We start from the raw sequence: 15,153 nt of genomic DNA, 5'->3' as shown, positions 1-15,153 counted from the left end.
GGAGCCATTTATTCACATTAAAAAATGACCAATGAGACGACGACAGAGTGTGTAGTGTTGTTTATTTTTTTAAAATACAATCTTGAAATAGCTTAAAATTTTATCTAGAGCATGCTATGGCTCAACATCTCCATGACATACATACATAAATAAATAATGTAAGGCCACTTCTGAGCTTCATTACTTTCAATACAAGGCCCTGGAGTACCCATAGCCAGTGATTCCTTAAAACTCATCCATTGCTTCAATCATGCCAATCAATCCTCCAATCATTCCGCACATACAGTGTACCATAAAGGTTTATTAAATGAGTTAATATGGCTTTAATGTGTCTTAGTTGCGGTTCAGAGTCTAAACAAGTCACTCAGGCCGGCATTTTTCTTTCCCGGAATCAGCAGCCACAGTCATTCTACAGTATACACAGTATACAGTAGCATCTTCATTCAGGAAGGCGTGTGCAAGTAATATCCTCCAACACTGATTTGAGTACAACATACATTCAGGCAGAAAGTTGGCATTTTAAACTTGAGCAAATGTCACCTACAGCATTAAATTTCACATTACAGCATTGCTGTCCCAAGCAAGCGTTTGGCAAGTGCAAAGAGAAAAACAGATGTTACAGCTGTCTGAGTATCTCACTTCATGCAGTTTACATGGAAAACCATACAAGCATTAATGTGGATGTTTTGTCTTTCCATCGAATGATGGGAAAATCAATTTGCTGTTGGCCTAACCACTCTTAAGAGGCACAGAATACTTGTTCAAGACTTTGTGCAGCATGGTGGATGTTACAAACCCAAACCCCATCAATAATTCAGAATAGTCTTAAAGATCAGTTGCAACAACAGTGAAGGCAATCCAAAACACTACTGTCAGTGTTCAGTTGCAGACAAATGGCACGAATAAGTAACCCCGTCATCACATTTCAACCCAAAATGTCATGCAATCTTTCAGGCGATACACAAAGCAAGCACACATCGGCTGTGCTCTTCAGCATGTGTTGGCTCTGGTTAACAGCCGGTTACTCTTTAATGTCTGGATGTCCACAAACCACAGAACTCCCTTCAAAACCACGTCATCTGGAGAAGATTCAATCCTCTCAGTTTTCTTACGTTAGCTGGAGAGCTCGTTTGGTCTGGCTGACTCTGAGGATGGACCGTCAACATTTGATGTCACACAGCTGTATCCAGACTTTGATGCAGGTTTTTCTGACAGGTCTGGTTTAGATCTGTACGAGAAACGGAACAGAGTCAGCCATCACGAGGGGAAAAAAAACGATTTATACACCACAAAAGAACCTGGCCCTGTTTCAGAAAGCAGGATTAGTGAAAATTCAGAGTATGTTAAGCCCGTGATGAGGGAAATTCTGGGTTTTCTGTTTCAGAGCAAGAGATCAGATAAACCCTAGATCAAGTTTCATTCATACTGTCAATATCTCCTCTTAACAAGACAGTAGCTCCCCTAATGGATAATGCGAAGTAATTTCTATAGGCTACAAGTGTTTGTGCTTTAATGAATTACCTTCATGATAAGAGTTCATCCTGACTGATCCTGTCAGAGTGTCGGGAGATTGAAATAATCAATGACATTATGCCGCTGTATCTAGTGCGTCTTTCTTAATGGGGAGACTCCCCATTAACTCCCCACCCCGCTATTAAATCACAATTTTTATGACAAAGACCCACCCGATCTGCAGATATAACTCTGCACATCACTAGAACCCATAAGCATATCTTACACCTCATCAGAATAATGCGCCTATTAAATAGCAGTTTAAGTAACTCAAAAGTTGTGTAAAGCATTACAGTAACTAGTCATCTATAATGTATTACATTTTGGAAGTAACTTGCCCAACACTGTTGAACATAACCACTTTTATGTTTTTCTGTCATCGATGTAAGGACAGAGTTCTCAGCACATCGTAGATTAATTCTCAGCACAAAATAAAGTTTACAGGCTACACTGTCCTCCTTTATAACACTGGCCATGTCTGTCCAGACTCATTTAAATAGTGAATACTTGTACATCTATTATCTACTAATTGCCCAGTAGGAGAATTCCAGCGCTTTCTCACTCATTAAGGAAATCCCAGTCTGGTAAACTATGAATGAGCAACGCTGTATAAAATGTAATATTGTTAACGTATTGACTCCTTCCTCCACTCCTGCGTTTTAACATAAATAGCCTATCGTGGTCCATGTTGGTACGCATTCGTATTTAAAGCTCCACCCGATTAAAATGAAGGCTCTGCTCTTTATTTACATGTTGCCATGGTGAATCGTAGTATCTGAGCTCCACTAATTTTCATCCCCACACACGCACTTCCATCTGGTTCAACATACTCTGAACTAATTCTGATCTCCTGTTCTGGAACCGAAAAGCTCGGGAGTTTCACATCTCAGTCAGCTCAGAGTTTATCAAACCTGCTTTCTGAAACAGGGCCCATGAGTCAAATATCTAACCTGTTGTGGGTCATGTGGCTCTTGACGAGGTGTCCAGCAGCTAGAGCAGCCATCAGGGAGAGCTCTCCTGCCAGCACGGTGGCACAAACCACGCGGGCCAGCTGGCGGGCGTTGTCACCTGGCTCGTTGGAACTGGTTCCTTTGACACCAAGCATCTAAAGGCATAAATGAATACAGCTATTGTGTGATAGTTTTACATAAGCAAATTATAAGAGACAGATCATTTCCTTGTAAACAAATAAGATATGTTTCCCTTTCACATTATAAATGGTTTGATGATCAGCCACTGAAATGAATGCAAATCTCATCAGACTCTATTCAGGTCCAGCAAGTTTATGTTCCTTTATGTGTCAGCAGTCTTAAAAAGCTTTTCTGATTCATCAAACAGTCCCTGCAGGGTCATCACCCCCCACCCCTCCAGCTCTCTACTCACTGTTACGTCTGCAGTGGTTAAAAACTTCACCAGGTCTAAATCCCAAAATTGCTTTTTTTGTCCGTTAAAATATATCGTTATTTGTTTAGGCCATCCTGCTGATGTACTTTCAATTAATTTATTAATTGAAAAACCTCGAACACGAGGATGCACAACCACCATGAAATGAACTTTTTAGAGTTTAGAGACTTGGTGGAAAAAAATAAATTTAAATAAATAAACATAACACAATCAAATAAAACTATCTCGTCCACATGTAAAACGTGTAATAAAATAAAGTATGTGCAGCATTACCTGAAGACAGGCCTGCTGCGGCGGCAGGTTGGTGCCTCCTCCCACAGTGCCCAGCTCTATGGAGGGCATTGTGCAGCTGATGTACAGGTCCTCTTTTTCTGGACCAGCAGCCTCCATCTGAGTGATGCAGTTGGAGCTCCCCACTGTCTGAGCCGGGTCCTGAAACAGTACAGCAGTGTCAGTAAGTGTGGTGATAAACCGATAAATGTTTTGGGCTACGCCGAAGACCGACAAAGTGTCACACAGGTGCATTTAGATTTTTCAGGGATGTAAAATCTTATGTCATTCTGTTCGTGTTTGATTCTGTTAACCTGTTTTTTTATATTCATTATCTACTGCGTCTATTATCAAATGTGTTATATCTGCATCGAACAACCCATATTACCTACACAGGCTGTAGATACACAACCACTGATTTTAGCCCAGACTATACATTATTATAGTTTATAGTAAAATTTTATTTGGATCACCTTTCAACTTAAGAAAAAGAAAGTTTTGAAAACAAACTGCAAGTGTTGGGCATATCCGATCCATATAACGTTACAGCATCCACTGCCGCATGTCTACTGTTAAAAACCGCCAGGTCCCTGCCGTCTCTCCACTGCGGTATGTTTACGTTTGCCTTGTGGGGAATGCCTCACCTAACACAGCCCAGGGCTCGTCTCCTCCTCGATTAGTACATCCGAAAGCACAACAACCATCCAGCATTTCCAGCAACTCAAAGTAAAAGTATATCACTTGCTTATTGGTTGGCAGGCAGCAGAAAATAACGTCTTTTTGCCCTCCATGGGAACATTTTCCTTGGAATGTGACGTCACGTGAAAACTATGAATACATCACATTGGTCTCCTTTCGTCCATTACTTTTTTGTTGTTGTTTGCTATGCCGCTCTGCAGTCATACGTCATGCTGCATGTTGGCCGTGACCTTTTGGACCTTTTTGAAACTGAATCAGTCCAACTGGCGAGTTTCATCATTGATTGCTATTTGGTACCTCTTTGGTATTTTGAGCATGCATTGGAGTCGTTGTATATAGCCCAAGTACTGTGTTAATACCAGAAGTCACTATTGAGTTAAACCTGGAATATGTGCGGTTATTTTTGTCTTTATTCTGAATCATCTGGATTATTTTGCAAAATTGTCTGTAAAATTAAGTATTTAAAGTGTTAAACATGTTGATCATTTCATTACCTGTCCACAGGCGATGTAGAGGGCTGCTACAATGTTGGCAGCATGAGCATTAAAGCCCCCGACACTGCCAGCCATGGCCGAGCCCACTAAGTTCTTGTTGATGTTCAGCTCCACCAGAGCGGCTGTACTGCTTTTCAACACCTACAGATGCATTAATGTGTTGTTTTAGTCAGAAATATCTGATTTTACAAACCAAAATAACCAGCAGCAACAAAAACTGTGGAAATTAAATAAGTAAATAAACTGTGACTTGATCCCTGACATATCACTGGTTTAAGCAAGGCCGCTTCAAATACAATCAGAAGAGTTGGGTGTTAGTTGTCTTTACCTCCCTGACCACATTGGCAGGGATGGTGGCCTCACACACAACAGACTTTCCCCGGCCCATGATCCAGTTTATGGCAGCAGACTTCTTGTCTGTGCAGTAGTTCCCACTGACGGACAGCACATCCACGTCTGGATACTGCTGCTGGAGTCTGTGAAGAGCCTTCTCGGTCCCCTGGGAAAACACAGCACACACAGACACTTCAGTATTTACAGTACTGGAGATACAAGATAACGTTGTACAGATAACAGAGTAAACAGACTAGAGACAGGAACAAAAGTAGCATTAAATTTGCATTGACTGCTGACTGCTACACAAGATATGCTCATACCTTGGAAAGCATGTTCATGCCCATAGCATCTCCTGTCTGAGACTGGAAGCGAATGTACAAGTTCTTCCCAGCTAAGGTCACAAACAGCTTCTCCAGACGAGCAAACCTACCAAGAGCAAAAATTCATGTATGATCTGAAGGTCCATTTTACAGACGTGACTAAAGGAAACAGAAATACCATCCATCATTCTATGAGTGTTTTCTGTCACCGTGTTTCTACTGACCTGCTGGTCTGGTCGAAAGCCTCTTTGATCGTGCCGAATCCGTCAGAGGTCTCGAGCCAGCCTTTGACCTCTGCAGCACGGCACGCTGAGGGCAGCCTCACCACAGGACCCCTGGTCATACTGTCAGCGAGGATCCTGCTACGACAACCCTTGCTCAGCTGGACACGAAAAAACAGAGTCAGCGCACACACACACACACACCCCCACACACCTAGATACCCCTCACTTACAGAAAGCGCCCTGCATCCTCTGTTAGTGCTGGCTACCAGGCAGCCCTCTGTGGTCGCCATAGGAATGTAAAACTGCTTGTCATCCAACAGAAGAGGACCAGCCACTCCCACTGGCACTGGCATGTAGCCAATGACATTCTCACAGCAAGCTCCCATGACCTAGTAGGCAAGAACACAAATGAATATTAATACACCGTGGTTATACGCCTCCACCAACCAGTCAAGTTGCAGTTTACATCCATGTCTGTCCAGACTCATTTAAAACAGTGAATACTTGTACATCTATTATCATAGATCATTTCATTTGTGCCAAATATGAAGAAATTCCCTCAACGTGTTCCTGAGATATCGTGTAAAGGGACAGTGCACATGCAAGAACATTCCAGATTAGCATCAATGTAAATAAGGCAGATTTAGCCAGAGGGCAAATTTTTTTCTGTAGTTCCTGGCAGGTTCAAAAGAATACGACAGCGTGGAGGCATGAAAAAAGCTTCAACAACACAGACACCATAAAAACACAATAAATAAGCTACACACTTAACAGATACACCTGATGCCAATACCTTAGAATAGTCGTAGTCCTTATAAGGCAGACAAGCCAAGGCAGAGCTAACAGGCAGTTTGGGTGACAGCATTTCCCTCCGGATGGCCACACCCCTCTCTGGAGTCTCAAGGACGACTTCCAGTTTGTAGTTCTGGATGTTACGTGAGGTTACCAGATTCATCACCTCTTTATCACTAAGACAATGGGCACCTCTCTAAAACACAACAAGAGCAAACCAGTGATTTCCTAAAACATCAGACAAATACAGAAATAAGAGATTTCTTCTGCTTTGTACCCACAGAATTCTATCTGTTCTGGCAGCTTACCTGAGGATCTGAGAGGATGGCCACACATTCCTCCAGGGTCCGGGGCTCTGAATTACAGCTGCTTTGAGGAACACAAGGTGTCGGAGCAGGAGACTCCTCAAAACATGAAACACAGTTCTCCACCGAGGCTGCTGGAGGCTGAATCGCCTCTGCTGTAGAGGAATCGAGAGGGACAAACACATATTAAGCAACAAAGCAGTTAATTCAGAGATTCTTTTTTACATTCAAAGCTTCTATTGGAGGTTTTCAAATGAAGCTTCATGTGTCATATTTTTTGACATTGCCCTAAAAAAAAATTGAAGCGAGAGACAGCATCAGTGGTTGAGTAAGCTACAGAGTGAATAAACATGGAGAGTGGTGTTTGCGAGAACAAAGCAGCGAATCAGAGAAATAAAGCCGAAACAATCCTACACAGTCACCACTGGAATCTATTTCTACAAATAGTATAATACTAATAATATTAGTCTACCCTAATCTTTCACCAACTGTGCAGACATACCGGGGTTTAAACAGAATGAATAGATATGTATATGTGTTTGTTTTTTTTTTAAATCAGTGAGTAGGGCTGGACAATAAAACAATAATTATCATAATATATTTTTTTCAATAACAATATAACAAATGTTCAATAAATATTCAATAAATGTTTGATTTTATACACTTGAATCTACAACAAATTAGGACTAATTTTTTTTTATTATATTTGTTTATTCTGTTGAGGAAAAAGGACTGAAAAAAGCTTTTACTTTAAGATTTTATCTTAATTGTTTTGTATGTTCTACCTCAGATTTGTGAAGTGATCCACTGTTTGGCCTCAAGTGTTGATCATAAAGAAGAGAGTTTAAACCACAATTAACCATCAGGGTTCTTCAACTTTCACTCAGGAGCAAAAATCAGCCTATAAACTCGACAGAAATAACGATTTGATACTTATGATAATTATTGATATTGAAAGATATGAAACTTTTTATTGTGATAACATTTTGGGCCATATCGTCCAGCCCTACCAGTGAGCACAGACATCATACAGCTGACAGGGCCAATTATGAGTCACACCATTCACTCTGAACGCCATGTCAGCCTCATGGGAAAGTTTAGACTCTGAGACAGCTGGGGTGGTAGGGTTGGTTGCTAAGATACCGTTCATGGTCTTCTGGGGTTTCAGGGCCAGAAAGTCCCTCCTGCAGCAGTCCCCCATCCCCCTGGACTTCTGATTCGGAGCAGAGCTGATAATGTGACTCCTCAGGGACAGGGAAGACTCTGTCTCCGTTTGCTCAAAGAAGACGTACTTCACAGCCAGGAGCAGGGCAAGACCAAGAGTTATCACCTGTTCCAGGTCCATACTGGTAGAAGGCGAGACAAAGTCATTCACCAGAGGGTTACTGCTATGGAGCCAATAACAGGCAAATATATTTATGGAATATGCAGTCTTCCCTTTACCTGGAGAGCTTCAGAGGCAACATGGTACCATCAGATTCAAGTCTTTTAGCTATGGGCCCCTCCACCGTGCGATTTGAACCTGGATGCTCAGCTGCCAATCGAGAGTGAGCATGAACCAAGGCAAGGCCCAGGGACTGATGAAGATACCATGAAATAGACACCCCAGTTAGACTTTACATTTTTTATAATTCTTATTTTCACACCACCTTTGTTTTAAAACGGTGTATACAGTTGACTTATAAACTTTCAAAGGTATTGTTGACATCTGTGGTGGCTGAATTTGGTTTCTCACCATGATGATTTTAACCCTCTGGGTCACAGGATTTGGTTTGTTGTCCTCTTCTTCAGCCAGCACACGGGCAAAGTGGCTCAGTTGCCAGATTGGACGGCCTTCACGACTTTCCCTGGACAGCTATACAAAACACATACATGCGTGCATGAACAAACAGAAATTAATCATGAGATGCATGGAACTAATTTCCACATGCTGTCGTGACTAAACATCAGTGGACCAGAAGTAGTAGGCCTTGTGTGCAGTATTGGAGCATGTTAGGCCTACTTCCTTTTATAAATGTTTTCTTGTCAGAAGTACACTATTCGTGTGGCAGCATTGAGTAGCTGTTAGTCATTCAAGCTGCTACAGTAAAACTATGAACAGGAAATACTCCACAGTTCCACAGAGCACCTGTTCTTGCTGAGAAATTCCTAATGAAGTTGAGTAATTGTAAAGGGTGGTGTGAACACTTTAATACTATCCAAACAATGAAAACACCCATAAATGGGCTAGTTGTTTATATTCTTCATTATTATATTCAACTAATTTCCACATGCTGTCGTGACTATAATTCTACCAAATCTTCCATCTCATCCTTACCTCCAGGACCAGGGAGACACAGGCCGGGAAGAAGGTCATGAAGACAAAGTAATTGGCCAGAACAGACATGCAGCCAAAACAACACATGATCTCTAATTGAGGCACACCTGGAAAACAACAGAAAATAATACTTCTTTAATTTTCCACTCCACACTTTAAGATACAAACATTGCTGTAGTATTCCTTACCTGACATGGTGCCAACCCCAATGACCAGACACTCAACCAGAGCATCCAGTGTGAAGCTGGGGCCTAGGATAGCCATGCCTTGGGATATGTTCTCCCTCACCTCCTCCTATACACAAGAGCCATGGCACAAGTCAGCGACACTTCAAATGCATTCTTCAGTTGAATGAACAGATCTTACTTCAGTTACAGTTCACAAAAAAACAATTGTCCAATAAAACCGATATTACCTGAGAGTTTGAGCTGAGGGCAAATTTGGCCAATGCACAAGCTTTGGACAGGTCAATGAGCAGGAGAAAGAACGGCAGGGCTTCACTGTAGGGATACAAGACAAACATCTATCAGGGAAAGACTTTATCTACACTGCTGTTCTCCACTGCTAAGCTTTAAGACTCTTCTAGTGATTTTTTTTAATCCACCATACAAGTTGTCTTTTGCTGATCGACTGTACACACTGTGGTAACTGAGATAAGGTGACAGGACAGTCAAGCACTTGCAATCTCAAGCATAAGGTAAGACTCCAACTGTTATTATAAAACTGGTAAATTTGTATTACTCAATGATCCATTTGCTCAACAATATGTATATGTTAGCGCATTTGGGAACACTTACTTAAGACCTGTCAGCTCTTTCCCAAAGAAGTGGATGACCACTGTACTAAAAACAAAGCTGGAAAACACTGTGAATAAGCCTGCAATACCTGTAGGAAGAGAAAAAAAACTGAATGTTAACAGATTGAATATTTACTGTGTGCGGCATCGTCTTAGTAAAGCTGGGGATCATTACAGTTCAGTGCTGAACAAGCTACAACATCCTATCATACTGACCCAGTATATATTTGGATCCCAGTTGTCGCAGACTCTTAAACTGGAAATAGATGTAAATGATGGCCATGCAGCGTGTGACTGTTAGGATGATTATGTCACTGCTGTGGATCTTCTATGAGAAAACAGGCACAGACATGTCTTCTTGTTAACACTACCTGCACACTTCCCTTTCTTTGCTCTACCACACTCACACCAGCCTCCTCTCAGCCAGACTCACCTCTTTGACCTTGGGACACTCATTCCAGCTGCAAATCTGGCTGCTGGCTGCCAGGTTGTTCATAGACATGAGGCAGACGTTGAGAACGAGGGTGCCCACTATTACCTCCCACGGGTGGGAGGCCACGAGTAGGCCATGGAGCCTGAACAGACGAGCCAACATGGTCTCTGGTCGCAGCCTCACCTGTATTAAAAAAAGGATGAGAACATCATGCTCACAGAACGAGGCGAGGTGAGATCCACTTCATATGCATGAGCATGGCAAAGCCTCACGACTGTCTGCGCGTTTATCTGACAGCTGCAAAGACCACAATACAGCTTCGTCTTCTTGACGGCCAGCTATTATTACAGTGAAAGTTCAAACTCTGCACACTCACTCGGACGATATCTGCGTTTCATACGTAGCTCACGGTTATTATATTATATGTACGCTGACTGTTAACGTTTTTGTTGGTTAGCATTAACTTGTTAGCTACATCTTTAGCAGTAACCGACAGAGGATACACTTAACATCGGCTGGCTTTAGCTACATTAGCTCTTACACTCGGACTAACAACCAAGGTCATTTCGTCCCTCCCTGTTTTAACACTCTTATAGTTACCGTCTAATGAAACATATTAAATCCACATACTTCCAAATGTAAGTTTCGCGGTGGTCAGACAGTCCTTTCCATTATAATACTGCCCCTTCCATAAACCGCTTAGCTCCTGACTACTTCCTGCAGGTAACGTAACGAAACAACATGGCGGTGCGGAATACACTTAAAATACGCAACGGACGGGGCGTGATCTTCTTCTTCTTCTTCTTCTTCTTCTTCTTCTGCTTCTTCTTCTTCTTCTGGCTTTCCGGCAGACTAGGTGCCTTCCGGCACATTGCTGCTCCTCACAGTTCAGTCTCAGTATCATTTCAAGGCGCCACCACTCTCAGAGGGGTAATCCTGTTGCAGATATAGCCCAGGACTGCTTCCACTATCCTCGATTGGTTGTCATGAGGATTCAGAAGGTCTCTCAATGTCACTGTCTGTCCTCCAAGGCCTCATAGCGCAGAACATAGCTGTTTGTTTTCATTCCATATGTACATGTTTAACACGCTGCTGTTGTTGTTTGCAGGTTCTACAGAGTCCATCCTCATGTTTGCCCATCTTTGCCAGATCCCATGCAAGTCATAATTAGTTTCTTCCCACAAGCCATCACTCTGATGAACAGCTGATTTCTGCCTCAGAGTATCAGGAACAATCTCTGTGTAATAACCCAGTAACTCTGTCTCTAATCAGTCACCTGTTTACTCGTTACCACTTATTATTTATTCATCATTTTCTATTTCAGAGCTGTTCATATTGTCATTTTGTCATTTTGTATATTGTATATACTGAATACCAAATCCACCTACCACATGTAAATAACACCTGCACATAATAGTTATTTATTTCAGCATCCTTTGCACTGTGCTCCATCACACTGTGTACATGAGTACATGTATGCATGTGTACCTTTATATCTCATCCACCTCCAACATCTTCATAATAATGATAAAAATTTTACTCCTGCTTCCTTTTTACTCTGCTCATTGCAATATTGTCTCAATCTGTCTATATTGTTTTTGTTTAGTGTGTGTATATATGTGTTCTTTATAGCCTACTGTTGCCTGTGTGTGATTTTAATATTGTTTTATTGTATTGTAAGTTAGCACATCCTGAGCAATGTACAATCATGTGAAAATACTAGGAATGCTAGAAAATACTAGTCTCTATTCATTCAACTTACACTGTAAATTTCCAGCTAAACTTACCCTTATTGCTGCTGACCCTTTTCTTTCTGTCTCTCTTTCTTTCTCTCTCTCTCGCCTGCCATTCACCGGTCCTGTGCAGAGTTGTGCGTGCATGCCGTGCTGCCAACAACTGCATGCACGTCGCGGTTCCTCGCGGGTCTATTTCAAGGAGCCGGCTATTTAAAAACGATATAATATTCTTTTTGTGGTTCATCAACGGTGATACCTTATCCGAAGGTCCAGCAAGCTGAGGCTCTGTCTCTTCAGCAAGTGTTACCTCTTCCACTACTACATACACGCTACGCCTACACATGCGCACTGACGACCCAGGGTTAGGATTACAATTTTCGATTTATTCACGCACTTTAAAAACATTTATTGAAAGTTTTTTTCTTTTTACATGTTGGGAAAAAACTGGTAGTATGTAAAATCAGATATTGAGCACCCCCATATCTCCAAAATGGCATGATCCTTGTTTAGCTGCGAAGCTTCCACTGTGAGATTGACAGTCGAATCAGACTCCGCCCATCGAAGCATCCAATCTTCGACTACTGGGGGTCAGCCCTAGAAAATACCTTTGTACAGTCTATGGAAAATCCTAGAGAAAATAAGTAGGCCTACTTCATAATAAATGTATTAACTCTAATGGCAAAATTACACATTCATAAGTGTAAATTCTGCAGTTTAAAACCTAACTTCGTACTTTTCTCTATGAGGTTGTGCATTATGTCAGTTTAATTTCTGAATCCAACAACAAAAAGGCTGTGAAAATTGTTATTATTTGTGTCTTATATATTTATATACTGTCATCTATACCTCTCTATGTCACATGTAAACTGTATTCCTCTAGTTGCAATAAAGTTTTTTTTAAAAGACATTCAGTTTAATTCAGTTTGTTTATATAGCGCCAATTCATAACGAATGTCATCTCATTGCACTTTTCATATAGAACAGGTCTAGACTGTACTCTGTTTAATATTATTTACAGAGACACAACAGTTCCCACTAGGGTTGTCACCTTCAATACAGAAAAAATAGGGACTCCCCGGCAACAACAGGCCCGATGGTGTGCCAGTGGTGGTAGCCTATATCATAACTAAAAAAATTTTTTAAGGAAAGTATTAAGATTGACACCCATGGACATTATAATAAGCTATCTGCTTTTGAAATCAGTGTGGACAGATGAACTCTCTCTATCACAACAGACTAGTGGTCATATTGTCATAGCTGAATACACAGCTACGACAATAATAGACATGTGTGACAGTGAGACCACAAAAAATAGGATGTGAACTTTATTTTATTAACTTATTAAATCAACATGTCCATAATTTATGAATTATAAATAGGCTAAAACAAATGCTTTGATATGATTTGATTGAAAAGACTTTTGCAAAGGATTTTCCATGAACATAACAAACATCAGTGGACCAGAAGTAGTAGGCCTTGTGTGCAGTATTGGAGCATGTTAGGCCTACTTCCTTTTATAAATGTTTTCTTGTCAGAAGTACACTATTCGTGTGGCAGCATTGAGTAGCTGTTAGTCATTCAAGCTGCTACAGTAAAACTATGAACAGGAAATACTCCACAGTTCCACAGAGCACCTGTTCTTGCTGAGAAATTCCTAATGAAGTTGAGTAATTGTAAAGGGTGGTGTGAACACTTTAATACTATCCAAACAATGAAAACACCCATAATGGGCTAGTTGTTTATATTATTCACATAGGCACTATATTGATGATTAAATGTGTATTAAATAGCCTGTATCTCACTCTTATCTCTTATTAAATTAATGCTTTCGTGTCTGACAGTAGGCTATACCTCAACCTTAAAAACAAATCATAGTCCAACAACCATAATGTCGGCATGTGATTCATTTACATTGTCACAATATTTCTTAAAAAATAGGCAGCGTATGAAATCCAGAGTAATCAATCAGAAAATCAGTAGGCACTTTGGCTTGATAGCCTAGACTACTCATCAAGTAGGGCAGGCTTTTTGATTTCTCCCACTCTCGTCATCGGTACTTTTGCATCCGCTGTAATTTCAGAGGGGACACGGGGGGATTCTCGAGCAGCCTCCACCGTTGTTTCAGCTTGACTCCTTACCTAGACACCCGCCCTTGACTCCGATAGGCCCTGAACCTGACGGTAGCCTATTAATCAAACCATCCATCAAGTATGACCCAATCAAAGGTAGAAAAGGAGGGGCGAGTTCAACCTCAAAACGTTTAGGACCGGTTTGCAATATGCAATATGTTTCCTTGCAACGTTGCAACAGGCTTCGAGGTAGGCCTATGTTTTCTCCCGTTTGGTGGCCATGTCTCAGGTGTTAGCCTACCCAATCAGCTGTGACAAGTTTGTAAACACAACAGTGTTAAGAATGCATGGAAATGCAGTGCGCTTGCGTACACAACAGGGTGTTCAGGGATCCACAGTTTCCATTGAAAAAAACGTTTTGCTACGTTTTGTCAGCACTGAACTCGCCCGAGAAGTCTTCACAGAGTGCGGGTGGGATGATTTGCAGGTGATGCTGCATTAAAGACAACTCGGAAGTACGAGACAAACAGAGTCCCGTATTGATTCAAAACGGGACACGCTATTTAGTTCTCAAATACGGGACGATTCCATATTTTAATGGACAGGGGCAACCCTGCGCAAGAACCTGGCTTCACAGGCAAGGAAAATTTTCCTTTTAAGAGCTATTCAAGGAAGGTTAAAGTCAAGGGCAAATGGACTTCGTTGAAGATAGGCTACTCAAAAACATTTTGCCCCTCATCCAAGAGACTTTTTCAGTTCTGACTGACTGGCCAACGAACCTTTGGGCCGGTGAAACATAAATTATTTATAACTGTTAGCCCATAAAGCACGGACAGCGGCCCATTGGGTAATTTTCTATACTAGACACTGGGCTGGCCCAATCACATCTCTTACTGGCCACCATCCCCTCCCCCTCGGCCATCTGTTTCTTGCTTGCGGGTCAAAAAAATATCATCAGATGGATGAATGCGCAAAAATAACAAATGAAAATTCCTGAGACTCATTGCCAGATTATTCATAACCTTCTCGTGGTTGAGTACTTCAGGCCAACTTTGGCTCTTGCGTATTTAGTTGGCTTCGAGTGAGTTCTCTGTCTGGACCAGGACTAACATTTTTGTGTTTTTTTCAAGATACCTGCACCTGTTACCCGGAGGATCTTTTGGAAAGCTGCCCAGGATGTTCTGTCCCTGCTCACACCTCGCCCTTTTCCATGCTGTTCTACTAGTTACTCAGTTCTTTGTGAATAAAACTCTTGACTTTAACCCGCCTCGAGTGTTCTGTGTCCGCACCCCGGCCCACAGTCCTACAATACATCTGCAAAACACCTGCAAGGCAAAGTAAATAGATAAAAAAACATCTGCGTTGCCCCAAAAAAGTAACTTAAGATTGATTCCTGCATTATATTCTGTAATATTTTTATATTCTGATTTGTCAATATCGCTCAAT

The 15,153-nt window shown here is 41.5% G+C and overlaps 1 protein-coding gene across 3 annotated transcripts; it reads right to left on the bottom strand.

Moving 5' to 3' along the window:
* Window positions 1-45: 45 nt before the first annotated feature.
* LOC123981392 (3-hydroxy-3-methylglutaryl-coenzyme A reductase-like) lies at window positions 46-10,689 on the bottom strand. 3 transcript variants are annotated; one of them, XM_046066163.1, is made up of 20 exons: window positions 10,533-10,689; window positions 9,903-10,085; window positions 9,686-9,797; window positions 9,471-9,558; window positions 9,089-9,173; window positions 8,862-8,967; window positions 8,674-8,780; window positions 8,092-8,211; window positions 7,800-7,933; window positions 7,416-7,702; window positions 6,360-6,511; window positions 6,053-6,247; window positions 5,490-5,648; window positions 5,260-5,417; window positions 5,036-5,141; window positions 4,708-4,878; window positions 4,380-4,520; window positions 3,190-3,348; window positions 2,463-2,617; window positions 46-1,228 (listed from the first exon to the last, which is right to left on the bottom strand). In XM_046066163.1, exons 2-20 carry the CDS (start codon window positions 10,062-10,064, stop codon window positions 1,114-1,116), a joined length of 2,712 nt encoding a protein of 903 aa, XP_045922119.1. In that variant the 5' UTR covers window positions 10,065-10,085; window positions 10,533-10,689; the 3' UTR covers window positions 46-1,113. The 3 variants fall into 3 exon arrangements, with proteins under 3 accessions (XP_045922119.1, XP_045922121.1, XP_045922120.1); XM_046066165.1 differs by having other exon boundaries at window positions 6,360-6,508; window positions 7,500-7,702; XM_046066164.1 differs by having other exon boundaries at window positions 7,500-7,702; window positions 10,533-10,688.
* Window positions 10,690-15,153: the final 4,464 nt, after the last annotated feature.

This window comes from Micropterus dolomieu, linkage group LG13 (assembly GCF_021292245.1).
Source record: "Micropterus dolomieu isolate WLL.071019.BEF.003 ecotype Adirondacks linkage group LG13, ASM2129224v1, whole genome shotgun sequence".
NCBI lineage: Eukaryota > Metazoa > Chordata > Actinopteri > Centrarchiformes > Centrarchidae > Micropterus > Micropterus dolomieu.
Note: the sequence above shows the minus strand (reverse complement) of the source record. Positions and strands in the feature narration are given on the sequence as shown.